We start from the raw sequence: 27,249 nt of genomic DNA, 5'->3' as shown, positions 1-27,249 counted from the left end.
TGGGATTAAAGGCGTGTGCCACCACGCCCAGCAAATATATATATATATATATTTAAAGTAATTTTATGTGCATGAGTGTTATGCCTGCATGTGTGTAAATGCGCTTGTGTTGTGCAGTGCCTGCAGAGGACAGAAGAGGGACACATCCCCTGGAACTGGAGTTACAGATGGTTGTTAGCCACCATGTAGATTCTAGGATTTGGACCCAGGTCTGCTGCAAGAGCAGCCAGTGCTTTTAACCTCTGAGCCGTCTCTCCAGCCCCCTTAACTGAGTTTTTGATGCTTCTCTCCTGTGTTTCATTGGAGCTGCCAAGCCAAACTGTAATCTTGGATTAAATCATCCATCAGTGTTCAAGATGCTAAAAGAATCTCCACACCTTTTGTTTCCACAGCTCACTTGGGCTCTCTGCTGCTCTGTGATTTTGCTCATGGTCCAAACCGCCTCTCCATTCTCCACAACCTGTTGTTCTCAGACATTTACTTTTTAAATGTATTTATTGTGGATATGAGTGTGTACATGTGTGTGGATTGCAGAGGTCAGCCTCAGTGTCTCCATGCAACCTGGGGTTCACTGATTTGGTTATCTGTCTGGCCAGTGAGCTCCAGGGACTTTCCTGTCTCTACCTCCTTAGCACTGGGATTACAAGCGCATACCAATGCCCCGCTTTTTACATGGCACTAAGGATCTAAAGATCTTGGGTTTTCATGCTTATGCAGGAAATACTTTCCTGACAGGTCTCTCTCCAGTTTCATCTTCTCAAACATCTAACTCTTCTCATCAGTTGACTTCTCATAGGGTAAGAGATGTAAGAAAAGCAATTATGACCAGTTGTTGTACATGCCTATAGTCCCAGCAGTTGGGAGGCTAAGTCAGGAGGATGATAAATTCAAGGGCAGCTTAACGTATTGAGACCCTTAAACAATGACAAAACAGATTCTAATCTGAAGGAAAAGTAGGAATTTGCCAGAAAAAAACAAAGGAAAATGGAGATGTAATTCTTTTTGACTGGAGCATTATGCCTATGTGTGTGAAAATAAATTGACCTAGATATACTGACCCAAGTCTGCCTTGCTTGGCAGGGAACCTTGCTTTCATGGATGTCGATACCAACCAGCGACAGAGTCCTGGACTCTGGGACTTGTGCTTTACAACAAACTGTTTATTATTCAGAGGATTTTTATACATTACAAGGAGCTGGCAGTCAGGTGGTGTTTGGCAGTTACATACAAAGATTTAGGGCACAAAGAAACAGAACATACGGCCTTTTAGTTGACACCAGCAAGATGCTTGAACTTTTACTCAAGGTTACCAATGCCTATCTTGTTATTTATTGGCCACAATGTTTTCTTTCTTAGGGCTAAAAGCATAGTAAACTTTTAGCTTTTAGCTCAGGAGTAAACCTTTAACCTGTCCTAATCTCTTAGCTAATGATAGCTGAGTTATTTGTTCTGGATAGGGAGGTGGACTGAGGGATGTTGACCAAGATGCTTTCCCACAGAGCAAGGAACCTAAACTTTTGACCTGGCTGCTCTTCTCTAGCTAGCCTTACAGTGTTCTGCAAGACAGGGATATTAGAGCTGCTGTTTTCACATCCCTCCCTTTAGTAGAGAACATAGCCTGGCCTTAAAAAGTTTTAGGCTCATCTCACCCTAGGGCATGCCATCCTGGTTTCTACACTTGGAACTGGGCCTGGTGGCACAGGCCTGTTATCCCAGCTACTGAGGAGGCTGAGAGAGGAGGATTGAAGGTTCATTGCCTGTCTAGGCTACAGAAGAAGCTCAAGGCCAGCCTGGTCAACTTAGTGAAACTGTCTTAAAAAAATGTTGGGGAAAAAAAAAAACACTGGGGATGTATCTCAGTAGTAGGACATTTATTTGTTTAGCATGTATGAGACCCTAGATCCAATCTGTGGAATTTAAGGGTGGGGGGGAAGCAAAAAGGACCAGTTGCCGGGTGTGGCGGCACACATCTTTAATCCCAGCACCCCAGATCTCTGAGTTCGAGGCCAGCTTGTTCTGCATAGTGAATCCTAGCCAACTGCAGCTACAGGGAGACCTGTCTCAAAAAGACCAAAAAAAAAAAAAGAGAGAGAGAGAGAGAGAGAGAGAGAGAGAAAAGGACTAGTGAGGCCGAGGCAGGAAATAGAAAATTTGAGGCCAGCTTGGGATACAGAGTGATAGCCTTTTTTCTAAACAACAAAATAAGCACATGGTTGTAATCCTAGCATTTGGGAAGCAGAGGCAGAAGGACTTCCAAGTTCAAGGCCAGCCTAAGGATACATATGAGATCCTAGATCCCATATCAGAAGAACAATAAAAGGCAAAACTGGATAGACAAGGTTATTTTAGGGCTAAATTAAAGAACTTGACCCTGAGACAATGAATTGTTTTAGATTGATTTATTTATGTGTAGGTATGTTTGCCTGTGTGAATTTATGTACACTACATTCATACAGGAGCCTGCAGAGGCTAGAAGTGTTAGATCCCCTGGAACTGGAGTTACAGGTGGTTGTGAGCCACCATGTGGGTGCTAAGAACTGAGCCCAGGTCCTCTGCAAGAACCACAAGCACACTTACCAGATGAGCCATCTCTCCAGCACTAATTATTTTAAATGGAAATAAAAATCAGATTTATGAAGTTGGGGAGATGGCTCAGTGGGTAAGAGAGTTTGCTCTGCAAACATGAAGACCGGAATCAAATCCCTAGCACCCATGTAAAAAGTATGGCCGAAACATGCCTATTCCAGCATTGGGCAGTAGAGACAGGTGGATCCAGAGCCTTCACTGACTAGCCAGTCTAGCCAAAATGATGAGCTTCCAGTTCATTAACAGACTGTCTCAAGACAGTAAGGTAGACAGTGAAGGAAGACCCACCAGATGGCCTGTGCTGGCCTCTGCATGTATAGACACATGTACCCACACAGCCATGCATCAGATACATGCCTTCAACTGGAGGGTGAACAAACTGGAGGGGAGCAGCAGACTTGCAAAGGCAATCCGTTAATGATGGAGTCGAGCTAAGCAGGAATGGTGGTGGGTCCAGAGTTGTGAGTGTATTATTTTGGGTTTATGTGTGTATGGTATATGGGCGTGTGTGTGTGTGTGTGTGTGTGTGTGTGTGTGTGTGAGAGAGAGAGAGAGAGAGAGAGAGAGAGAGAGAGAGAGAGTGTGTGTGCACGGTGTGTGGGAGTGTGTGCAAGTATGTGTACCTGTGTGCACATGGAGGCCAGAGGAGGGCATCAGGCATCCTCTGTTGCTCTTGCTTTGTTCCTTTGAGGCAGCATCTCTCACTGAACCCACAACCTGCATTTTTTGGCTAGACTGGGAGCCAGCAAGCCCTAGTGATCCTCCTGTTTCCACCCTACTCAGTATTGGGACCACAGTGGGCTTTTACATAGATGCAATGCTCCATAGGCTTTACTCTGGTCCTCATGCTTACATAGTAAACACTGTTAACCCCTCCAGCCCCTGTGAGTACATTATTACTGAGAAAATGAGGTTGAAGAGACAGGATTTTGTAATACATTGGATGTAGGCACCAAGGCTGGTATGACATTTGTGGGTTTTTGGTTTTTTTTTTTTTTTTGGTCTTTTTGAGACAGAGTCTCCCTGTGGCTCCAGCTGTCCTGGAACTCACTATGTAGACCAAGCTGGCCTTGAACTCACAGAGATCCTCCTGCCTCTGCTTCCTGAGTGCTGGTATTAAAGGCGTGTGCCACCATGCCCAGCTGGTATGACATTTGTATATCTAAATTCAGGATAAGGGCCAGGGAGATAACACTGGTTAACAGCATTTGCTGCTCTTCTAGAGGTCACAAGTTCAATGTTTAGCACCCACCTCAAGTGGCTCACAAATTCTGTAACTACAGCTCTTGGTGATTGGACACCCTCTTCTGGCCTCCTCAGGTACCCATACACACATAAATAAGATTCAGGACAACATGGGCAGTCTGAGAGAACAGCTCAGTTTGGGGTATGAGTTTGCAGTACATACAGAGGACGTGTTCCTGTGATATTTGGTGAGCAGGCTATATCTAGAACTCAGTAAGTACCTGGGCTGGAGGTGACATGAGGAGCCATCAGCAGAAATGTGATAATTGAAGCTTTGGGAGTATAAGATTCATAAGGGAGGATGTGAAGGTCTGAGAATAAGGCTTGTGACAGAACCTTTGGGGTATGATTAAGGGATAGTCAGATGTGTGCCTGTGCTCACTTGGAGGCCAGAGAAGGACATCAGGTGTCCTCTGTGGCGCTTGCTTTGTTCTTTTGGGGCTGGGTGATGTAGTTTAGTGGTAGAGTGCTTGTCTAGCATATAAAAGGCCCTGGGTTTAATCTCCAGCAATGAAAAATAAAATAATGGGGGGCTGGAGAGATGGCTCAACAGTTAAAGAGATGGCTGCTCTTGCAGAGGACCCGGGTTCGATTCCCAGCATCCACATGATGGCTAAGAGCTGTCTATAACTCCAATTCCAGGGGATCCAGCACCCTCTTCTGATCTCTGTGGGCATTGTGCAACATGGGTCCACTTACATGCAGGCAATACATTCATACACATTAAAAATAATAAAATATTAAGAAAAAGAAAATAATGATGGAGAACAGTATGATGCTCCCACAGCTAGAAGCCTAATGAGAACTAGGAAGTTAAGTATTATAGAAGCCAGAATGCATCTCAAGTAAATCCCTGGCATACGCATTGGTACCTTGTGGTTCTGTGCTTGTCATGTTTCTCACGCTGGATTGTACATCTAGGAGCATAGGTACTCTGTTGGCCTTTGTTCATTAGTTTGTCTTAGTATTCTATATATTGTCTAGTACATGACAGGTACTCAGTCAAATGAAGGGACCATGGGGGTGTCTCACCAGATTGTGTCAAGTGCCTTTGGGAATGAATATGTTCCAAACTATACTTCATTTTCAAGCTTTGCGATCAATGACGAATAAAAAGTGTGTGGAACCTGGGACCTTGGGAATTCTGTAACCAAGACATGGAAGTAACAGCCAGGGAAGACAAAAAGAATGTTCCTTTCGTTCCCCTTCCAAGTTCTTAGTAGAGGGCTGAGCCCAGCATCCCAGACTTGTGTGACTAGGTGAACATTAGGAGACTAACTTCACTTGCCTTTAGTGTCTCAAGGTGGCCTCTGAGTAGACAGAGGCTTCCAAGTAGCAGATCCCCCACTGAGCAAGCCCAACACCATGGGGAAGGGAAATACCACAGATACAACATCAGTTACCCCAGCCTATCGCTCTGTCATGGAGGAATATGGTTATGAAGTGGGTAAGATCATTGGCCATGGCTCCTATGGAACTGTGTATGAGGCTTACTACACAAAGCAGAAGGTTAATGTGGCTGTCAAGATCATCTCAAAGAAGAAGGCTTCTGATGACTATCTTAACAAGTTTCTGCCACGTGAGATACAGGTCAGAAAGTTGTAAGAGGGAACTGGGACTTAGTAATAAGCTACTTGAGGTTTCTAAGGATGACTAGAAAGAGGTGGAGCCAGAAAGCCCCAAACCAGAACTAAAGGTGTAAGTAGAAAAAAAAATCCCTTAATGTATATTCAACCTCTTTCCCATGTACCCATTCACATCCAATGCACTGCCCCCTCCCCAAGCAGAAATGCAAAGTAAGATTTACCCAGACACCAGCTCAAGTTGAATCTGCTGCAAAGTTCTAAGTAGCAGTGGGAGGGCAGGGAAGGGTTAGGTGCACAGTTCATCGGGTTTGATGGTTCCTTCTGGGATCAGGTGATGAAAGTCTTACGGCACAAGTACCTCATCAACTTCTATCAGGCTATTGAGAACACCTCCCGAGTATACATCATTTTGGAGCTGGCTCAGGGTGGTGACGTCCTTGACTGGATCCAGCGCTATGGGGCCTGCTCTGAATCCCTTGCTGGCAAGTGGTTCTCCCAGGTGGCCCTGGGCATCGCCTACCTACACAGCAAGGGCATCGTACACCGGTGAGGGCAGTCATTAGACTGGGCCTTTGGGATTTCAAGAGGGTTTTATGCATAATGCCCATTTTCTGCCCTTTTCTCCTCCCTTGATTTCTCAATATCTAGGTCCATTCGTTCACTATATCTTAAACATCTGGTCAAGGACACTTGTATCCACTGTGTGAGAGCTCTTTACACACAGTGGTGAACTAGTGGTCCTCAGGTACCATTCCTCTCTCCCTTTTGGTCTCCACTCACAACTCCATGGCTTTCCTTTCTCTTTATCTCACGTGATGACATCTTGTTCCCACTTATCCTCATCTGTAGCCTCTGACCCCTTTCCCTTCAGCTCCCGGTCTAATACTAAGCCCTCTCCCCAGCCTGATCCCCAGCCTTTCTGCTGCTGGTAGGGACTTAAAGTTGGAGAACCTGTTGCTGGACAAGAAGGAGAATGTGAAGATATCGGACTTTGGCTTCGCCAAGATGGTGCCTTCTAACCAGCCTGTGCGTAGTAGCCCTTCTTACCGCCAAGTGAACTGCCCTACCCACCTCAGCCAGACCTACTGTGGCAGCTTTGCTTATGCCTGCCCAGAGATCTTGCTAGGCTTTCCCTACAACCCTTTCCTGTCTGACATCTGGAGCATGGGCGTCATCCTCTACACTCTAGTGGTTGCACATTTGCCCTTTGATGACACCAATCTCAAGAAGCTGCTGCGAGAGACTCAGAAGGAGATCACTTTCCCAACTACCCTCACCGTCTCCCAGGAATGCAAGGTGCTGGCTCCCCCAGGAGGGCTGAGGCCCTAGATATGACCCAGGGGGAGGGAGAAGAAATACCAAATCTAGGCTTCTGGGGGAAGGATCATTCCATGACAGCCATTTCTAGCTCCTGCCTATAATGGTGTGTGGGAGGGGGAGGTGGCTATTTAACAGGGTCAACCACCAAGATTCAGACCTTAATAGGCTTGGTAAGCAGGTTCCAGCATCAATCCTTTTAGGCTGGAAGGGGATTGACTGCGTAAGGTGTTCCCTCCAAGGAGCTCTTCCATTTTCTTCCAGGGGGCGCTTGGTTCCAGCATAAAGCCAGGTCCCTAGCCCCTTCCACCAGAGTAGTATGATAGGCTATCCTGCTTCTTTCTTAGGTTCAGCTGCATATAGTCTGTGGCACAATGGGGGACAAGCTCAGCCAAGCCCTCTCTCTCCCCCACCCTAGAACCTGATCCTCCAGATGCTACGCCAAGCTCCCAGGCGTGCTACCATCCTGGACATCCTCAAGGATCCCTGGGTGCTTAAGTTCCAGCCTGAGCAACCCACCCACGAAATCAGGCTGCTTGAGGCCATGTGTCAGCCCCCCGGCACTACCACTAATCATCACCAATCCTTGGAAATCAGGACTTGAAAGTGGCTGAGGCAGGGGGGTAAGGAGCAAAGCAGAAAGGTCTGGGGTAAAAAACCAAAATAAATCCCAAAACAATATAAAATCTAATTCTGATTTAGTTTCACAACATTCTTTCCTCAAGGGAATCTCTGTGGGGCATGCTACTGAAAGAAGTGATTTATGCCTAAAGCCTGTAGCCAATAATCTTGATACCTATTTAAGTTAATGAGACTTCACATTAACACCTAACTTGGGGGAGCTCTTAGTTCACATCTTTGTTCTCTAATGTTCTAGCAGTGGATGGAACAAGAAGAAAAAACAAAAAGCACCTTGGTTGTCTCACTTTGAATCTGCCCGTCCACAATCATTCTTTTGGGTTTTGTTCCCTTCTGCCTTAGGCAACAGTTTTAACTGCAAAGAAAAGAGGCTGAGAAAAGGGAACAGCACTAGTTTCTAGAAACTTGCTGATAGAAGAGCAGACGTTCTGTTGGGCTCTGGGAAAGGCCTGGGGTTTGCATTGTTCATTCTTTCACATTGAATATCAGGGTGTACTTAGTACCTTGGTTCCTTCTTTCTCCAGGGCCACCATAACTGCTATTGAATATTAAGGATTTAGGGCTTCTCCAACTGGTGCTTCTAGACACTGACGTGGTCAGTTCAAACCAAGTCTAGTGGTGAAAGCTATCAACTGATTTTTTTTGGGGGGGGTCTCTTTGAGACAGGGTCTCCCTATAGCCCCAGCTGGCCAGGAACTCACTATGTAGACCAGGCTGGCCTTGAACTCACGGAGATCCACCTGCTTCTGTCTCCCGAATGCTGGGGTTGAAGGTGTGCGCACGCCTGGGTCAACTGAATTCTAAAGAAAGGAAAGTAACTTGTCCACCCACCCTGCTCTCCTACACCCCAATTCACTCCCTACCTTACTCCCCTCCCTGAGACAGTCTTGCTATGAAGCCTGGAATATTTTAGAACTCCCTATGTAGCCCAGGCTGGCCTTAAATTCATAATCCTCTTGCCTTAGCCTCCAGAGTGCTGGGATTATAGGCATGTGCCTCAGACTCAAGAGATTCACCTGCTTCTCCCATCTGAGTGCAGGGATTAAAGGTGTGCATCACCATATCCAACATTGCTGGCAATTTCTTAACCTTAACACTAGCAATTCTATGACAAACCAACGGAAAGGTAAAACTGTGCCCAAAGCATAATTTGAGATACTGAAAATGCCCATTTCTGTCCCAGCTCCTCTTCATTACTCATTATTATTCACTTCTTGAAACAAGGCTCTAGGAACCAGGGGAAAGACTCTCAGGTGTAGATAAAATACTATAGACACCCCAGCACTTGGGAGGCAGAGACAGGCAGATCACTGTGAGTTCAAGGCCAGCCTGGTTTACATAGTGAGATATAGAGAAACCCTATCTCAAAAAGACCAGAAAAAAAGTATAGACACTATGAATCCATCTACCCAATTTTATTGGGAAGAAAAACATTCTGCTATCAAAGAGAACGGAGCCCATGGGCTCCTTCTGCAGCAAGATCCTTCTTCAAAGGTCAGCAATGGGCCCTTCTCAGTAGCACTATCACCGCAGCAGGAAATCCCCCCAAAGCTTCACTCCTTTAGCTCAGTATGTGGCACTTAAGGAAAAGGAACCAATGCAGGCAGCGGTAGGAAGACAAGCCCGGACTCCTCAGGATACCCAGTCTGCCAACTCTTTTAACGCTTCTTCCTCTTCATCTGCTTTGGGAGCTTTGGGGATGAGAATACCCAGAAAAGAAAAAAAAAATTAAAGCCTTAGCAGCTTCCAGCCATCCCCTGCTCTGACACCTACTGCCTGCTAAACTGTCTCCAGTGAAAAAATTAAAGGTGAGGTCCTGCAGAATGGGCTGCTGCCTACCCCCACAGCACCCCAGTACACATGGGAAAACAGGCCTACTATTCACAGTCGCAGCCCCAATCAGGGTGTACAGTTTTCTGGGTGGGATACTGGCTGCATCCTGTGTTTTAGCCCCCACTCTTTTTAGGCAGATGGTGGCACACAGTCAGCAGCCCTTTTCTGCCTGGATCTGACCTTTGTGACAGGACAGATAGGAATAATCTTACCTCCTATCTTCCTACCCTCTCAAGCCCTTAACCAAGAACACTGGGTACCTGGCTCCACAGGCAGATGTGTAGAAGGAACATTAGGCAATTTGACTGGGGGTTCTTCCTCTTTGTTGCCCACATTTAACAACTCCTGGGCTAATTCTTCCTCTTCCAGCTCCTCTAGCTCTTCCAATAGTTCGTCCTGGATACGGGATGACAAGACTGGTCAACACAAAGGAGCAACATCCAGTTCCCCTAACAGATCGCTTTTGGAGTTTCCTCCCAAACGTCCCAAGAGCCTCTCTTGGCCCTTCTGACCAGTTCCATGTATTTCTCCAGTATTCCCTGACCCCTCAGCCCTAATTACCTCATCCACATCATCTCCAAAACCCACAGGGCGAGAAATGGCGTCTGAAATCTGCTGGGCCAGTTCCTGCTGTTCCGTGATATCTGCCATCAGTTCATCTACCTTGTCAATGTCCCTGAGGAAAGATGTACAGCCAGGGAATCAGGTGGCTTCTCTCACCTCACACAAAGTCTTTATGGCTTTATGTTGATATATACTTCTTCCCCTAAAGAGTATGTTCAGGTGCTGGGCATAGTGATGCATGCCTTTAATCCTGGCACCCAACACTTGGGAGGCAAAGGTGGGTAGAGCTCTATGAGTTCGAGGCCAGCCTAGCTACATATTGAGTTTCAGGCCAGCCAGGGCTAGACAGTGAGATCCTATCTTTAAAAAATATATTTTAAGTTGGGTGTGGTGGTGCATGTCTTTAGTCCCAGCACTTGGGAGGCAGAGACAGGTTCATCTAAACATAAGGAGATAGTATCTACATAATGAAGACAGAGAAAGAGAGAGAGAGAATTTTTTCTTCCTCAGAATTCCCAACTAGTAAAAGGATGCAGTCTAGCTATCAAAAGCATGGCATGATGTATATTCATTCTGAAAGGTTTTAATAGTTCAAAGTAGAAAGGCTGGGTGTGGTGGCGCACGCCTTTAATCCCAGCACTTGGGAGGCAGAGGCAGACAGATCTGAGTTCAAGGCTAGCCTGGTCTACGTAGTGAGTTCTAGGCCAGGTGGGGCTATAGGGAGAGCCTGTCTCAAAAAGACCAAATAAATAAATTTAAAGCACTGCCACCTCCCCAGTTCCCACCTCCCCTTGTCTCTTCCCCCATACCCACATGTCCTGGTAGGCTTTCTTCATGCCTTGGGCAGCCAGCTCCATGGTACGAAGCACTTCCGCATTGGTGGTGGCATTCTCAATGGCCTCCCGCTGAAACTCCAGGGTGGATAATGTCCCATCAGTTTGTGCCAGCTGCTGTTCCAACCTCTTCTTTCTCTTCAAAGCCTGCAGGGCGGCTGCCAACACCCTGAACATCAGTCAGAATGCCCCCCTCCTCGCCCGTTTCCCACTGGACCCTCCCCAGCAGCTCCTTTCCCTCATTACCTCGCTTATTCTTGGTCCCATGCTTCTTTGCTGTCTGTAGCTCCTGTTGAATCTTTTGCTCTAGAAACTCCTGTTTCTTGATCAGTATTTTTTCTGTCTCCTTCAGTTTCTGTATTGCTTCTTCTGGGGTTGGCCCCTTTTCCTTCTTCCCTAAAGAGTCCAGTGGAGCAAGTCCATATTGTGTGAAGGCAAAGTACTAGCCATCAGTCACTGAGTACGGTGTAGCCTGAGCATTTGACTGCTACTGCTCATCTCTAAATGCTTTTTTACAATGAACGTATTAGCTTCCTTTGACAAATGTGAAAGCAACCACAAAGATGATGTTTTTGTCTAAAGTTATAACCAGCAGAAATTAGGTAGTAATCAAAATATGGCATCAGGCCTAGTGGCACACGCCTGTAATCCCAGCACTCGGGAGGCTGAGGCAGAAGTCTGCTACATGCTTGACGTCAGCCTGGGCTACACATGAGTTCAGGTTAGCCAGGACTACATAGTAAGACCTTGTCTCAAAAGAAGAGTAGCAATCAGCTTGTATTCTTTTTGTTATCCCAAACTTCAAGTCATGTTTATAGCCATGGTTCCACTGGCTGTCCTGGGAGCTGCCAAAGGTCCCGGCTCCACACTATCAAGCTACACCAAGCATGGGGTGAGGGGAATGGAACTTCAGTCTCTTCATCTATATTTTAACTCATTTTTTCCAAATAAAGACTCGATGGCCTCTGCCTGCTTAAAATCCTTCCATACTGTCCACTGCCTACAGAATAAAAATCTAAAACTTTTTAGGGGGCATACCAGATCCTCCATGGTCTGGCCCCATCAGTGCTTCTACTTCCGGTCCCCCTTTACACACCCCACAACACACAGTAGCCAGAACCTCTATTTCCTGTTTCACTCCTTCCCAGAGGTGCCACACTCTCCACCTGGCACACTGTTAGCCCTTTGGAACATCATTGCCAGCTCCTTTGCTGCTGTCTTGGTGTTTTAGGCCCATCTCCATCACTGAGCTGCCACACTACACAGTCAACGCCTCTTGTCACACTTACACCACCAGATACAAGCTTAAGGAAGATGGCCTTTTTCTTCACTTTAGATCTCCTTTGCTCACCACAAAGTCAGCTTCGATGTTTCAGGAAAGACTGGATGCAAACAGTTAGGAACTAGTCCCCCAAGCCTGCGCCTCGGAGGTAACAGCTGCCACACGCTCCACTGACATCCCCTCTCGGACTTGGGACGCAGGGGCTTTAACAAGTGGGGGACTTCTGGCACCGGGGATGAGGGTCAGCCTGTCTGCCGGGTCTCTCGCCTGACACGCACCGCGGTCCTCCCTAACCCCTCCGGCCAGCACCTCCCGGAGGCCCAGTCTCTCCCAGGCTCACCCCTCCCGAAGAGTCGGCTGAGCCCACTCATTGCGCCTGGCCTCTCCGCCTCCGCCCCTCGGCGTGCTCCACACTTCCGCCTAGTTCCCGGGACAGCGAGTATCATCACTCCGAGACAGGCGTTGGCCAATCCATCCTTAGGGCGTAGCAGCGACATCATCAACCGGCGCTAATAAGACCACCCAGACTGTCACGTGTCCAGCCCCCAGCCCCTGCACAGCTCTCCTCTTAAAGCCGCCGCGTTATTTCCTACAACCAAAAGAACCCTCGCCCCCTAGTATTTGTTTTCGTTCATTGAAAGGAAGTGTGCAGGGAGTGGCACTCCATTATGTGAAGCAGTGCAGACTTCATGCACTTCGCAGAACTCTCGACAGGGCTGCGGATGGGTTCCAGAGTGCTGGGAATCAGCCTTAAGGCCACCACAAATTTATAAGGCACAGGCCTGATGCAGTCTAATGTTTCACCCTCTGGTCTGGACACCTCAGGGCAGCCCAACCCATTTCACAAGCTAGAAAAATAGAAACAACCCACGCTGTAGGTAAAATCTTGACTCACACACATACTCTTTAATAAATTACAAATGCACCTGACAATGCCTTCTTGATTTCAGTTTTACACCTTAGATAAGGATTATCTATATGGCTGGTCCTCAGGATCCAGCTTGGGCATTTGCAAAAGTCTCTAACCCTTGAGTTAGGGTTTGAAGACTCATTCCATTCTGGATGTGAATGCAGGTAACACCTAGAAGAAAAGAAGTCACATCTCACTAGGCTTTCAAGACCCCCTCGCTGGACCTGGAGAGATGCCTCAGTGGTTAAGAGCACTGGCTGCTCTTGAAGAGGACTAGGGCTGGGTTCCCACCACCCTGGCTAGGCTATCTGTAACTCTGGTTCCAAGGGATCTGACACCCTCTTCTGGCCTCCGTGGGCACTGTATCCACGTGGTGCTCTTAGATGCATGCAGGCAAAACACTCATACACATAAAAATACATACAATTTGAAAAAAAAGACACTTCATTATCACTCTCATCTGTCACCCTGTGCTTATTTCTCTATACCCCCTACAAATCCTTTCTCACCCCCCACCCCATGGCTGCCCTCAGCACTCAGTACCAAGTTTGCCCACATCTACAATATTCCGCTTTTCATCGTCAAAGAAGACCATCTGGGAGAAAGGAACTCCAGTCTTCTGCTGCAACCTGTGGAAGACAGAGCAGGGGAAGTTGGCTCACCTGGCCTTTCTGGTATTCCCGCTTCCGGACTGGCACCCTTGGCTCTGTCTGCCTACCTCTCAAAGTGTGTGACCTTGCTGCCTGGATAGATTTCCTTATGAACAAAGTATCGGGCAAGGCCAAAGAGCTCCAGTAGCTGGTTGGCCCCTGCTATCTCACCGGTCCTGCAAAAAAGTGTAACAGGTGGGAGTCGGCCAGGGATGCAGAAGTCAGGTATGGAGGACGAGTAGAGGGAGAGAGGGTTATCCTCTACCCCTTATTCAGCCCTACAGATTCTGGCGTGGCTGGCGTTGGAACACTTAATGAACTAAAAAGTACAGAAAGCATGCATGAAAATATCTGTAAATTTGCGTCTCCTCGCTTTTGGTTCCCAAGGAGTTACGTGAAATTTCCTCATGCACGCCGGTGCATTAGCAGGATTGTTGGTCACTTTTCTTACCGTGAAGCGGCCGCGACCGGCACCCCAAGACCATGCAATTGTTCCAGGACCTCGGGCACCTCCGGGTACAGTCGGATGTTCTGGCCCCGCCGGTCTCGTACGGTTCCATCACTGGGGAACGAGAGGGCGCTCAGCTGGGGCCAGGTCCCTCCGGGGTCTGTCCTCCCTATTCCTGCCTCACCTGCTCTTGTGGAACGGGGGATCTACGTGTGTGTCGACCCAAAAAGGCCAGAGAGTATAATCTGCGAGAGAGGAGAGCAGAGATCAGCCCGGGGCGCAGGAGAGCTGCTGGGGAGGGGAGAGGGAGCGCCCTGCCGTCCCTACCCAGATCAAAGACCGCGAGCTTCGGGAACCGGGTCATGACCGGCGCGGAGCTGCTGCTTCCCGGCGGGACCGCTGCACCGCACCGCCTCCACGGTGGCCACGTGGGCTGCCCCGGCCACCGAGACGCCGGTAGAGCGACTCCGCGCCGGACTGGACCAGCTCGGGACGGAAGAGCGCCTTCTGCGGCTCCGGGGCCAGACGTCCCGAGGCGTGGCCGCGTCTCCACCCCACCCCGACCCAAGCGGTCACTAGCAACACCGCGGAGGCTTTTTTCTTCCTAGCAGTTCTCGTATCTTGCAACTGAGCCCCAGATCATCCAGAGAGCTTCCCACACTGCACTCGTCTTTTCTTCTTAGCTGCCCCTTGACACTGTAAGGCCCAGCCTTCAGCCACGGTGCAGGAACAAATGCAGCCCAGCCATGTGCACCCAGCCACAGCTGTTCAGGCCTAGGCAGGGGAATTACTATGCTCAGGCGGAGATCAGCACCAGCAAGGAAACCCAGTCTCGCTCTGCTCTAAGACTCTCCTACCAGACTGAGTCCAGGAGCGACGGTGGTTTCTTCCCTTGGTTCCCCCCACCCCCACTAGTATGCCGGTGCACGTCTAACTAGTTTGTTGAAAGATCCGTACTACTTGCCAATTTCTGAAATACTCTTACCATGGGCAAATTTTCTTTTTCTTCCTTCTCCCCAACACCCCACCCCCCCAACAGGGTCTTGCTATGTAGCCCAGGCTGGCCAGGAACTCTTGATCCTCATGCCTTGGACTCACAAATACTGAAATTACAGGTCTGAACCACCACACCAGGGTGATATGGCAAATTGCAAGCTACCAACAGGCATCAGTGATGCTGGGGATAGCAACAGCTGGCACTCAATAAGAGCTGACTCCAGCACAGCACTGAGTAGACTTTTCCCGTCTCATAATCCTTTTAAAGAACAGGGACCAAACACTGACCAAGCTTGTTCCTTGGGTGGAGTACAAAAAAACCTGACGTTTAAACTTTGGAGAAATCATTTGTCTGGGTCTCAGTATGCCCACCTGTACAGTGGGGAGAAGGCAACAGCAGCCCCCTTCAGGCTCATCTGTGATGAGGTCAAAGTGTTTTGTAGTTGAAAAGCCATGCTGAAGCCAAGTGGCAGAACAGGACTACAATAATCCCAGCTACCTGGGAGGCTGGGGCAGGATGATCAAAAGTTCAAGCCCAGCCTAGGAGATATATAATCAAAACCGTTTCAAAATAAAAAATATGCAGGGCATGGTGTTGCACACCTTTAGTCCCAGCACTCAGGAGGCAGAGGCAGGAAGATCTCTGAGATCAAGGCCAGCCTGGTCTGCATAGTGAGTTCCAGGCCAGCCAGGGCTACACGTGACTCACGTCTCAAAAAAAGAAAAACAAAACAAAAGCCCTTCTGAGTGTGCCTCCACATCTTCAGGCTGGTAACTGGTGCCACTGTACCATTTTCATTTTAGTCAGATTTGGCGAAAGAGACTCCAGGAGGCCAGGAAATATTTTATTGACAACCAAGGACACAGCCATAAGAGAGGGAAGCACACAGGACTGCAAACTAAGACCCAACAGCCAGCAAGGGCCACTTGGGCCAGGAACACTGCTTCCTGGGGTCCTCATATTCTCCCACCAGTAGACACACAAGACTGGGCATCCAAGGGAGGGGACAGTGGCTCTGGTGTCCCAGAGAGTGAGAGGATTTGTGATGCCTCGTTACGAGCAACAGGAGAAGGAGGTAAAATGCAGTGAAGGTCCATCATTGCCCAAGACCGCCTCCTCCTCTGAGAGCCAGCACCAGGTGGAGGACTGAACCGCCCAGAATCTTGTAATCAGCTGCCGTCTTCTCATCATTCCTACAGACAGGAAACAGCGTTAGAAACACTGTCTGGAATGGTGTTTGTAACCTGCGTTTCAGACAGCTCTTGGATGAGAAAAATACTTATTTTTACTAACTAATGTGACTTAGTATTTAATTTTAAACACAAAGAAACCCACAGTGTTAATACAGTAACATATGAACAACAGAAATTTGATGGATTTTTTTTTTTTTTTTGGCCTGAAACTCACTATGTAGACCAGGCTGGCCTTGAATTCAGATATCCGCCTGCCTCTGCCTCCCAAGTGCTGGGACTACAGGCACGTACCACCAAGCCCGGTGAAATTGGATGTTTTTATATTGCCTTTTTTTTTGGTCTTTTTTAAGACAGGGTCTCCCTGTAGCCCCAGCTGGCCTGGATTCGTTATGGAGACCAGGCTGACCTCAAACTCACAGAGATCCGCCTGCCTCTGCCTCCCAAGTGCTGGGATTAAAGGCGTGAGCCACCACACCCCGCCCCTTATACTGAATTTTTAACTGCAGTTATCTTGAAAAGTTTGTCAAAAATTTGGCAATTATCAGACCCATCATTAGACCTTACAATAAGATACTAATGAAGCACATATATATTACAGATTTGTTTTAGTAATTTGGTAAATGTGTTTCAACATAGGTTTTATTATAATTCTATATATTTTACTCTATGACTGGAAAAATCTTTTCTGAGAAGAGTCGGTATGCTTCACCAAACTGCCAAAGGGCTGGAAGGGCACACACACACCCACAAGCATGGGAGCTGGACTGCCTGCCCGCCCTGTCCCCTGCCTCTTCACTCTTCTTCACGTAAGACTGTTGGGCTGCACAGCTTGTGTATCCCCAGACTCACATCTGTTTGCCACTGTAGATAAGCCGCTGCTGTTGTGGGGGGATTCCCTCTTTCTCTTCCACACGCTCCTTGATTCGCTCCACCTTTAGAGGAAGAAGTGGTCAAAGGCTGCTTAGAATCATAGAAATATAAGAAGTCTTGTGTGGACAACACTGAGAGCAGAGGACCAAGTTCATAAAGATACCCAAACATAGGCATGAGGCATGGGGAGGCACAGGCAGGTATACATCACCTTGTCTGTGGGTTCAATGTCAATCTCAATCTCCTTTCCAGTCAGCGTCTAAAACAGACAAAGGTTTCGTAAATCCCATAGCCTAAATGCAATTTGTCTTCTAAGTTGTTTTGTTTGGTCTTTTTGAGACAAGGTCTCCCTGTAGCCCCAGCTGGCCTGAACTTGCTATGTAGACCAGGCTCGCCTTGAACTCACAGAGATCCACCTGTCTCTGCCTCTCGAGTTCTGGGACTAAAGGCATGCATGTGCAACCAAGCCCGGCTATCATTCTAAGTCTTGGTCTTGGGGCTGTTTTCTGAGCAATGCACATTCTCAGTAACACCACCTTGGAGAATCAGAACACCTTTATCATACTTGTATCATCAGGCAGCTTTGGTAAGGAAGAATTTTGTGAACCACTTGATTCTCTTAATTCCACAAATCATCTCCTTCTGCCCTTCACTTCCCAAGTCCGCAAGAATAACAAGATAACACAGCAATCACAAGTGTCCTAGTTTACCATAAAGCAATCCTTCAAGTCAGAAAGACTTCAATCCAGTCTAGAAATCAACATTCAGATAATTCAAAGGACTCCCAAGACACCAGAAACCACCTTCAACCAGTTTTTATTTTTTTAAGATTAACTTTTTTTGGTCTTTTTGAGACAGGGTCTCCCTGTAGCCCCAGCTGGCCTTGAACTCATAGAGCTCCACCTGCCTCTGCTTCCTGAGTGCTGGGATTAAAGGCATGTGCTACCTTGCCCATAAATGCTGGGCAAATGCAGACTTTTCAACTACAGAATTCCATTTCTAAGAAATTAACCTAGAAAAAACTAACTTATGAGCCAGTGAAACCACCTGACAGTATATAGCATAACATCACAAATTATTCTCACACATAACACACCAAGACTATAATCCAGCCTCTAGACCTAATTACCAATTGACAGGAAATGGAGAATAAATAAAATTTTAAAATAAATTTTGTAATCTGCAAAAATGAAATTGTCAGAAAATTTTTGGGACAAACAACCTAGTTTATCAAATGTGAAAAAAAATGGAAAAGGGGAATCTAATTTAAAGGAACTTATTGGTATTAACCAACTACAATGTATCTTTTCTTTTTTTTTTTGGTCTTTTTGAGATAGGGTCTCCCTGTAGCCCCAGCTGTCCTGGAACTCACTATGTAGACCAGGCTGGCCTTGAATGCACAGAGATCCACCTGCCTCTGCCTCCTGAGTGCAGGGATTAAGGGCGTGTGCCACCACGCCCAGCTGCAATGTATAAATCTTAGATTCAAATTCAAACTGTAAAAAACAAAGGAGACAACGGATCATTTGATGATAGTAAATCATAATTTGCAGAGGAGACTACAGGGAGACAGGGTTCTAGATGGTCTAGAGTTCCGATAATTTTATTTTTTAATATTTTATTATTATTTTATGTGTATGAGTGTATTGCCTGCATGTATGTGAGTGCACCCGTGTTATGCAATGCCAAGGAGGTCAGAAGAGGGCTTCAGATTCCCCTGGAACTGGAGTTAAGGATGGTTCACAGCCTCCATGTGGTTGCTGGGAATCGAACTCGTGTCCTCTGCAAGCAGTCAATGCTTTTAACCACTGAGCCATCTCTCCAGCCCTCTTTTTTTATTTTACGTGTATGAGTGTACTGCCTGCATGTAGGTAGGTGTGCCTGTGCCGTGAAATGCCATCAGATCCCTTGAACTGGAGTTGGGGATCGCTGTTAGTCACCATGTGGGTGCTGGGAATTGAACCTGGGTCCTCTGCAAGGGCAGTCAGTGTTCTTAACTGCTGAGCCATCTCTCCAGCCTCTACGTGGTAATTCTTTTACAGATGCTATGCTGTCTGGGATTTGCTTCAAAAATCAGGAAAAGAGTTTTAAGTTTAAATAAAATGTTCATGTGATGAGACCGAGCTACCCCCAATTTGAGTGACAATCTGGGTCTATGAGTGAACAATACACACACCCTTCTCTTTGCTATTAAGGTTTGTCTGTTTGAGACAGGGACTCATGTACCCCAGGCTGGCCTCCAACTTGCTATGGAGCCAACGATAACCTTGAACTTTTCTTTGAGGTTTGAGGGAAATTTTTATGCGTTTAAAAGAAAAACCCAGGGCGGGCAGGCTGTAAATCCCAGGAATATGGAGAAGACAGGAACCCATGCTGTTTCTAAGCAGCCACACAACAAGAAGGATGTGGGGGAACTGAAAAGTGAGGCAGTCCAGTGTCCAGGAATGCATGCTGAGGCCACTGCCCATATCCAAGAAACAGAAGTTAGGCCCGCTTGGCCCAACTGCACAGCAGCAGCTCTGCAGAAAGACTGCCAAGCTTCAACTTCTGATCCTCACCTCCACCTCCCAGACGCCAGAGCTGCTGGTAGATGCCACCGTACCTGTTTCTCTCTCTCTCCCTCCCTCTCTCCCTCTCTCTCTCCCTCTCTCTCTCTCTCTCTCTATTAGCTGTGTCTCTTAGCCATTTTTTTTCTCCCTCAGGTGATTGATCTCACTTTGTTAATTGAGGGAATTGTAAAAACCCAAAATCAAATGCAAGGAATCAGGTGCTGGGCAGTGTCAGGGTCCTGTTGTCAGCAGGCTCTGACTGCCTCCCGAGTGCTGGAATTAAAGGCATGCACCATCACACCTGGCTATACCCTTTTTTTTTTTTTTAGGTAGATTTTAAATTGTAATTAAAATTATTTAAAAGTAATTACACACACACACACACACACACACACACACACAGAGAGAGTCTTATTACTGGCCTGAACCTTACTATGGAGCACAGACTGGTCTTGAATTCATAACTCACCTGCCTTGGCCTCCCCAATGGACCGATTACAGTCATTGCACTACCATACCTGGTTTTAGTATTCATTCATTCATTCATTCATTCGTCTTTGGAGACAGGGTCTCCCAGTAGGCCCAGCTGACCTAGAACTCAGAAATCCACCTGCTTCTGCTTCTCAAGTGCTGGGATTAAAGGTGTGTACCACCATGTTTGGCTTCACATGGGGTTTTAAGATCTTTTTATTTAGTTATTTTGGCAGAGGAGGCAAGCACACGAGTGTGCAGGTGTGTGTGCAGGCCAGAGCAGGAGGCTGGGTGTCCTGCCTTATTGCCTTGAGACAGGGTCTCTCATTGAACCAGAAGCTAGGTGTTTTGATAGGCTGGCTGGGTTCCCAGGACCTACCTGTCTCCACCTTTCAATGCTGGGGTTTCAGCCATGCCCAGGTTTTTACAGGAGTGCTGGGGATTTGGATTCTTGTCCTCATGTTTGCAGAGCAAGTGCTCTTACCTACGCAGCCATCTCCCCAGTCCTAAAAGATATTCCTGATACAAGATGTTTCTTCTCTCAAAGCTGATCACTATGGCCTGGCAATACATTTAATGCAATTTAACAAACATATGGTGAACCTAAGGGTAAGTCCTAAAGGAGATTAAAAAAAAAAAGCAGTGGGGGGAGAGCTGGAGAGATGGCTCAGCAGTTAAGAGCACTGACTGGTCTTGGAGAGGACCCGGGTTCAATTCCCAGCACCCACATGGCAGCTACTAACTGTCCTTAACTCCAGTTCCAGGGGAATCCAAAGCCCTCTTCTGACCTCCGTGGCAATGCACGACATGGGTGCACTCATATACATGCAGGCAATACACTCATACACATAAAATAAAATAAAGTATTTTAAAAAGAGTGATGGGGGGCTGAAGAGATGGCTCAGTGGCTGTTAACAGAGTGCTGCTTTTTCAGAGGACTGGAGTTTAGTTCCCAGCACTTGAGTGGGGTGGCTTACAATTGCCTGGAACTCCAGCTCCACAGGATTAGACATCCTCTTCTGGCTCCTTCAGGCATGGAACACACATGGCATACATATACAGGCACAAAACCACAAAAATCAATCAATCAATCTTAAAAAAATAAAAGTGGTTCATGGTGGCACACGCCTTTGATCCCAGCACTTGGGAGGCAGAGGCAGGCAGACCTCTGTGAGTCCAAGGCCAGCCTGGTCTACATAGTGAGTTTCAGGTTAGCTGGGAGTTTCAGGGGCTACAGGGAGAGCCTATCTAAAAAATACCCCCCCGCAAAAAAAAGGTGGTTCAGTCTTGCCAGGTGTGGTGGCATAACCTTTAATCCCAGCACTTGGGAGGCAGAAGCCAGTGGATCTTTCTGAGTTTGAGGCCAGCCTGGTCTACACAGTGAGTTCCAGGCCAGCTAGGGCTACAGGGAGACTCCATCTCTAAAAGAAAAAAAAAAGCAGTTCAGTCTTGCCAACAAACTTTCAAGTGAACATTTACAATCAAGATACAAGACAAACTTTAGAAAGGAGCAGTATACAAGGAAGCAAGAGCAAAGTGCTATGTTGAAACTAATGATCAGTTTAAGTCTAAATGAACTAACACCAGCAAGAGCTGGCAAATGCCTGGAGCAACTAGGATGTTCCACTGCTGCAGGTGGAAAGGTAAAATGGTATAACTCCCTAGAAAACTGTCGGGAAATTTTTCTTAACATTACATATAATATGTACCCTATGACCTAGTAATTCCATTGCAGGGCATTTATCTAAAAAATGAAAATATTTGCCCAGAAGCAACTTGAGTGGGGCCTAGAGATGGCTCATCAGTCAAGAGTACTGACTGCTCTCGCAGAGGACCCAGGTTCAATTCCCAGCACCCATGTCGTGGCTAACAACCATCTGTAACTCCAGTTCCAGGGGATTCAACACCCTCTTCTGGCCTTCATGGGCACCAGGCTCACACGAGGTGCACTTAAATACATGCAGGAAAAACATGCATACACATAAAATACAAATAAAAGGGAAACGCTTCAAGAATTATGTTCCAGCCGGGCGTGGTGGCGCACACCTTTAGTCCCAGAACTTGGGAGGCAACTTTGTGAGTTTGAGGCCAGCCTGGTCTACATAGTGAGTTCCAGGACAGCTGGAGCTACAGGGAGACTCTGTCTCAAAAAGACAAAAAAAAAAAAAAAAAATCATTTTCCACATATACCTGGTAGACAGACAGGACCAACACATGAGCTAGGTATTGGGAAGATGGCTTATGAGAGAAGGTAATGGATTTAACTTTAGGATCACAGAGATGAGGTGACAAGAGATTTCAATCAGGAAGGATTTGGGCTGGGGCTGTAACTCTGTGGTAGAGCACTTGCCTAGTATGCATGAAGCCCTGGTTTCAGGTCTCCAGTCCTAAAAAATAAAAACAGACCAGAAAAGAGTTGAGGATATAGCTCGGTTAGTAGAGAGCTTGCCTAGCATATAAGTTACTTTACTGTTGCTGTGATAGAACACCATGACCAAAGTGACTTATAAAAGAAAAAGTTTATTTAGGCTTATGGTTCCAGAGAGACAAGAGTCCATTGTGGTTGGAAGGCATGGCAGTGGAGGTGGCAGCAGAAAAGCTGAGAACTCACATCTATAAGCAAGCTCACATCTTTAGGTTCCATGACCCTTCCCAAACAGCACCACCAACTGACAAACAGTACAAATACTTGAACCTGTGGGAGACACTTTTCATTTAAACCATCATACCTAGCACGCACACTCCCTGTGTTCGATCCACAGCACTGCATAAACTGGGCATAGTGGCAAATATCTATAATCACAGGACTTAGAAAAGTGGAGGCTGGAGGATCAGGAGTTCAAGGTCATCATCAGCTACATACTAAGTTTGGGCTAGTTCTGGACTACATAAGGACTTATCTTAAACAAAACAAAAAAGTAGGAAGAATCTAACCGTAAAGAAGGGATACAGAAAGATATGCAAGAAACCAGCTATTTAGAGAAGCAGTTGAAAAGTAAATAAGTCACAAAGAACCTTACTAAAAGCCACCAATGCTATAGTAACAACTAATTAATTGCTTCCACATGTACTTAATATATAAAGAAACACAGGAAACGAAGAAAGGGATGAAGGACAAAGAGATCAATGTTAGGCAGAAAGTATTACAGAAAAGAAGGGCAGTGCTAAGTAAAAGCAGATCGTGGCCAGGCACTGTTGGCGCAAGCCTTTAGTCCCAGCATTTGAGAGGCAGATCTCTATGAGATTGAGGCTAGCCTGATCTACATAGTGAGTTCCAGGCCAGCTGGGGCTACAAAACAACAACAACGACAACCACCAGACTGTGGCCAGGCACTGTGGCACACAGCTCTAGTCCCAGCACTAGAAAGGCAGAGGCAGGCGGATCTTTGGGAGTTCCAGGCCAGCAAGGGCTACAGAGTGAGACCTTAAAAAAAGGGCTGGAGAGGTGGCTCAGGGCTTAAGAGCCCTTGCTGCTTTTCCAGAGGACTGGTTTGGATTCCCAGCACCCACATGGCAGCTTTGGCGCCCTCTTCTGACCTTTGTGGACACTATGCACATACCAGCATATACACAGGCAATCAAAACTTGTACAGGGGCTGGAGAGAAGGTTCAGCTGTTAGAACACTGGGTGATCTTGCAGAAGACCCAGGGTTCAAATCCCAGCACCCACATGGCAGCTAAGAACTGTCCGTTACACCTTTTCTGACCTCCACAGTCACTGCATGACACGGGTGCACTTACCTACATGCAGGCAATACATGCATACACATAAAATAAAAATAATAAAAAAACACTTGTATGAATAAAAATAAATCTTTTTAAAGAAAAAAAAAGATTCCAAGAAAGAAACAAAAACTGGGCATGGTGGTGCACATCTGTAATCCAGGCACTTGAGAGGATGAAGGGAGAGGACTGTGAATTTGGAATTAGCCTGGGCTGCCTGGCAATGGCCCCTCTCAACCACAATTAGGAGGTTGAAGCAGGAGGATCTCCACAAATTTAAGACTAACTCAGGCTACAGAGTGAGAGTGTTTCAAAAAACCAAAAATGAAACACACACACACACACACACACACACACACACACTCTCTCTCTCTCTCTCTCTCTCTAGATTCAGAGAACAGTGATAATCATTTTATCAGCTTGGGTGATCTTATGGTTCATGAATTCTGAGAAGCCTATCTGGACACAGTAGTTTTTAAACTGTAGATCTCAACCCATAAGCAGTTAATAAAAACATCTTAAAATGGATTGAAAACATCAGAGCATATCAAATAGTAAACTGTATGGGTCAGGTAGTAAAATCTTAGTGTGGATTAAAATGTTTTAAAAAACACACAATTATGGCAGTAATTTTTTCTTTGGAGTAAGGGGATTCAAAAAAGCAAAGCATTCATCTGTCAGTGCTTTTCAAGAATTAAACAGTGAGCCACACTAAAATACATATAAACTAATAGCGTATGGGTAACAAAAAATGAAAAGTTTCGCAAACTACCCTTCTCCACCAGTATACCCGGATCTTTGCTTTCATCCTGTAGAACCTGAGCATATATATACTGATAGCTTCTTTAAATTTTTAAAAATTTTTATTTATTTTTACTTTATGAGTATTTTGCCTGCATGTATTTAAATGCACTATGTGCCTACAATGTCCATGGATACCAGAAGAGGGTGTCAGATCCCTTGGAACTGGATTTACCCCTGCCAGTGGTTAACTTCCATGTGGGTGCTGGGAACTGAACCCAGGCCCTCTGCAAAAGCAACCAATGCTCTTACCCACTGAGCCATCTCTCCAGCTCCCTAGCTTTTTGTTTTTTTTAAGACAGGGCCTCACTACATAGAGCTGGCTGGCCTGGAACTCTGCCTCCCAAGTGCTGAGATTAAGACCTGTACCACTACACCTGGTTGATATTTACTGATTTTAAAACTTATTAGGGCTGGGCATGGTGACCTACACCTTTAATCCCAACACTCGGGAGGCAGACGCAGGTGGATCTCTGTTAAGTTCAAAGCCAGCCTGGTTTACATAGTGAGTTCCAGGCCAGCTGGGGCTACAGGGAGACCCCTGTCTCAAAAAGACCCCCCCTCAAAAGAAAAACCTTATTGGGGCTGGGGAGATGGCTCAGCATTAAGAGCACTAGCTGGTCTTGCAGAGAATGTGGGTTCAGTTCCTAGCACCCATATGACAGCTAAGAAGTCTGTAACTCTCTTCTGACCTCCTTGGGTATTGCACAACACAAGTGCAGCATGTGCACTTACACATATGCAGGCAACACACTCATACACATTAAAAAAAAACCCACACAATTGGATCAATTTTTACTTCCTGTGGCATTGAGAATCAAAAGTAAGATTTCACATATGCTAGGAAAGCAGTCCGCCACTGAGCTCTGGCCTGTCTTCCTTCCCTCCCTTCTTTTCCTTTCTTTCCCAGTTTTTGAGACAGGGTCTCTGTATGCAGCCCAGACTGGCTTTGAACTTGAGATCCTCCAGCCTCAGCCTCCTGAGTAATGAAATTACAGGGATGGGCTATCATTCAGATTTGTTTTTTTGTTTGTCTTTTTGAGACAGGGTCTCCCTTGTAGCCCCAGCTGTCCTGGAACTCATTACGTAGAGCAGGCTGGCCTCGAACTCACAAAGATCCGCCTGCCTCTGCCTCCCAAGTGCTGGGATCAAAGGCATGCACCACCATGCCCGGCTCAGATGTTTTTAAACAGTATTTGCAGAAAGAGGCTATTTGGGAGGAGGAAAGAGACCAGTGGAAGACAGGGACAAGAGAGGGTAAGGGAGGTGGAACATGAGCAAAATACAATTATATGGCCAAAAACCCCTCATAATGGAAGCTATTATTATATATGCTAACTAAAAACAATTAATGAAAATAAATGATGCTTGAGACTCACAGGCCCATTAACTCATAGATTACCACAATGATCATCAACCTGCTCTTTGGCTTTATCTTTAATTAAGAGGTTTGGAAGGCTTGGCGAAAGGAAGGTTAAGAATAGCCATTATAGGCCAGGCGTGGTGGCACATGCCTTTAATCCCAGCACTCGGGAGGCAGAGGCAGGAGGATCTCTTTGAGTTCAAGGCCAGCCTGGTCTACATAGTGAGTTCCAGGACAGCTGGGGCTACAGGGAGACCCTGTCTCAAAAAGACAAAAAAAAAAGCTATTATATATGGTAAATAACTGATGACAGACTTACATCGTTATAAAAAGGCCAAACTAATGTCGCACTGCATCAATTGTTTTGTGTCTCTGTCTAAATGTACTAAGATAAAAACCGCAGATATGAGTAAATAAGGATTTAAAACTGACGAAGAAACTAAGGGACTTGAAAGGAAAGGTATTAATGAGACTCAGTACTGACAACTAGCAGGCCGATTGTTAGCCTGGCTCGGCCAAGTCTAGTTCTTAATGATCCGCTCAGACGCAGATGCCAAACGAATACACTCCTAGGTTTAGCTCCTGAAACACGACTGAGATCCGAGCCCTGGCAACTCCCAGAGAAGGCTCAGTCTGTAGCTCCAGAAAGGCACCAGCTTCCCCACGCTAACGTTTCAGTGCTGCGTGTGGAGGCAGCCCATGCTCGGGACTGAAGAAGCACGCACAGGGGAGGGCAGAGCTTTCCCCAAGTCCTGGAGTGGGAGCCAGGCTGCTGCTAGGCCTTCAGGACTGCGACGACGCGGACATGGGGAGACCAAGACAAACGCGGCCTCTTAGCACAACCTGCCAGGAAGCGCGGACCGCAGGGGTAGAGGTCTTCGGGCGCGACCCGCCACCCACACGACGAGCCCCCCGCGGTCCCCTTCTTCCCATCACGCCTCGCGCGCCGGCCGGAGGAGGGGATTAGTCCTCCGGGCTCAGGAAAGGCATGGCTCTCCTGCCCCACGTCTCTCGTAAGGCGCAGCGGCCAGCCCGTACTACCGAGTCATGGCAAGCTGGAAAGGCTCCCACCTTCACTTTAATTAGCATCTTCTTCCCAGGTTGGGGCTGCAGGCGGACAGACGGATGCTTCTCCCGCTGCGGTCGGCGCTGTAGCTTCCGAGAGATCCGCCGGTGGAGGAAACTTCTGCTTCCGGGTCACTCTCGGGATCCGCGCTCTCCCCTTTGCGCCGGTCCCAGAAGGGCTCGGGAAGGCCCCGGTGTCCGTTTCAAGGCGTTGTCGACCACAGGAAGGCAGCCAGCTTCGTCACGGCGCAGGCGGAGCCTCTTCGAGTCCCCAGCGGGGCTAGAGGCCGGCAGCAGCGGAACGAACTACTTATCCCATCATGC

At 47.0% G+C, this 27,249-nt stretch overlaps 4 protein-coding genes across 5 annotated transcripts; 1 reads left to right on the top strand and 3 right to left on the bottom strand.

Moving 5' to 3' along the window:
- The first annotated feature begins 4,533 nt into the window (after positions 1-4,533).
- Tssk4 (testis specific serine kinase 4) lies at positions 4,534-7,458 on the top strand. Its single transcript, XM_008839817.2, has 4 exons — positions 4,534-5,421; positions 5,749-5,963; positions 6,320-6,713; positions 7,153-7,458. The coding sequence occupies exons 1-4, from the start codon at positions 5,197-5,199 to the stop codon at positions 7,336-7,338; spliced, it is 1,020 nt and encodes a 339-aa protein (XP_008838039.1). The 5' UTR covers positions 4,534-5,196; the 3' UTR covers positions 7,339-7,458.
- A 1,315-nt stretch (positions 7,459-8,773) lies between these two features.
- On the bottom strand, positions 8,774-12,377 carry Chmp4a (charged multivesicular body protein 4A). Its single transcript, XM_008839816.3, has 6 exons — positions 12,226-12,377; positions 10,850-10,999; positions 10,584-10,761; positions 9,768-9,882; positions 9,467-9,602; positions 8,774-9,064 (listed from the first exon to the last, which is right to left on the bottom strand). The coding sequence occupies exons 1-6, from the start codon at positions 12,329-12,331 to the stop codon at positions 9,006-9,008; spliced, it is 744 nt and encodes a 247-aa protein (XP_008838038.2). The 5' UTR covers positions 12,332-12,377; the 3' UTR covers positions 8,774-9,005.
- A 387-nt stretch (positions 12,378-12,764) lies between these two features.
- On the bottom strand, positions 12,765-14,459 carry LOC103739424 (magnesium-dependent phosphatase 1). 2 transcript variants are annotated; one of them, XM_008839814.3, is made up of 6 exons: positions 14,221-14,434; positions 14,078-14,138; positions 13,897-14,007; positions 13,514-13,621; positions 13,339-13,424; positions 12,765-12,966 (listed from the first exon to the last, which is right to left on the bottom strand). In XM_008839814.3, the coding sequence occupies exons 1-6, from the start codon at positions 14,255-14,257 to the stop codon at positions 12,875-12,877; spliced, it is 495 nt and encodes a 164-aa protein (XP_008838036.1). In that variant the 5' UTR covers positions 14,258-14,434; the 3' UTR covers positions 12,765-12,874. The 2 variants fall into 2 exon arrangements, with proteins under 2 accessions (XP_008838036.1, XP_029422683.1); XM_029566823.1 differs by lacking the exon at positions 13,339-13,424 and having other exon boundaries at positions 12,765-12,991; positions 13,578-13,621; positions 14,221-14,459.
- A 1,254-nt stretch (positions 14,460-15,713) lies between these two features.
- On the bottom strand, positions 15,714-27,133 carry Nedd8 (NEDD8 ubiquitin like modifier). The gene is made up of 4 exons (XM_008839805.3): positions 26,932-27,133; positions 17,165-17,212; positions 16,933-17,015; positions 15,714-16,083 (listed from the first exon to the last, which is right to left on the bottom strand). Exons 1-4 carry the CDS (start codon positions 26,947-26,949, stop codon positions 15,987-15,989), a joined length of 246 nt encoding a protein of 81 aa, XP_008838027.1. The 5' UTR covers positions 26,950-27,133; the 3' UTR covers positions 15,714-15,986.
- Positions 27,134-27,249: the final 116 nt, after the last annotated feature.

Source organism: Nannospalax galili, unplaced genomic scaffold, assembly GCF_000622305.1.
Source record: "Nannospalax galili isolate Female #2095 unplaced genomic scaffold, S.galili_v1.0 scaffold1119, whole genome shotgun sequence".
In the NCBI taxonomy this organism is placed as follows: domain Eukaryota; kingdom Metazoa; phylum Chordata; class Mammalia; order Rodentia; family Spalacidae; genus Nannospalax; species Nannospalax galili.
The sequence above is the reverse complement of the archived record's forward strand: the minus strand, read 5'-3'. Positions and strand labels throughout refer to the sequence as shown.

What these genes read in the sequence shown, in the direction of transcription:
- Chmp4a (XM_008839816.3), bottom strand. Translation starts at nt 12,331, where the DNA reads ATGATACTCGCTGTCCCGGGAACTAGGCGGAAGTGTGGAGCACGCCGA. An exon ending in TTGGAGATGATGTGGATGAG is followed by an intron (nt 9,603 to 9,767) that starts GTAATTAGGGCT and finishes TCCCGTATCCAG; the next exon opens with GACGAACTATTGGAAGAGCT. An exon ending in ACATCTGCCTGTGGAGCCAG is followed by an intron (nt 9,065 to 9,466) that starts GTACCCAGTGTT and finishes TCATCCCCAAAG; the next exon opens with CTCCCAAAGCAGATGAAGAG.
- LOC103739424 (XM_008839814.3), bottom strand. Translation starts at nt 14,257, where the DNA reads ATGACCCGGTTCCCGAAGCTCGCGGTCTTTGATCTGG. An exon ending in GCTCGCGGTCTTTGATCTGG is followed by an intron (nt 14,139 to 14,220) that starts GTAGGGACGGCA and finishes CCTCTCTCGCAG; the next exon opens with ATTATACTCTCTGGCCTTTT. An exon ending in CCGGTCGCGGCCGCTTCACG is followed by an intron (nt 13,622 to 13,896) that starts GTAAGAAAAGTG and finishes ACTTTTTTGCAG; the next exon opens with GACCGGTGAGATAGCAGGGG.
- Tssk4 (XM_008839817.2), top strand. Translation starts at nt 5,197, where the DNA reads ATGGGGAAGGGAAATACCACAGATACAACATCAGTTACCCCAGCCTAT. An exon ending in AGCAAGGGCATCGTACACCG is followed by an intron (nt 5,964 to 6,319) that starts GTGAGGGCAGTC and finishes CCCTCTCCCCAG; the next exon opens with CCTGATCCCCAGCCTTTCTG. An exon ending in CCGTCTCCCAGGAATGCAAG is followed by an intron (nt 6,714 to 7,152) that starts GTGCTGGCTCCC and finishes CCCCCACCCTAG; the next exon opens with AACCTGATCCTCCAGATGCT.
- Nedd8 (XM_008839805.3), bottom strand. An exon ending in ACATTGAACCCACAGACAAG is followed by an intron (nt 17,016 to 17,164) that starts GTGATGTATACC and finishes CTTCCTCTAAAG; the next exon opens with GTGGAGCGAATCAAGGAGCG. An exon ending in ATCTACAGTGGCAAACAGAT is followed by an intron (nt 16,084 to 16,932) that starts GTGAGTCTGGGG and finishes TCCTGTCTGTAG; the next exon opens with GAATGATGAGAAGACGGCAG.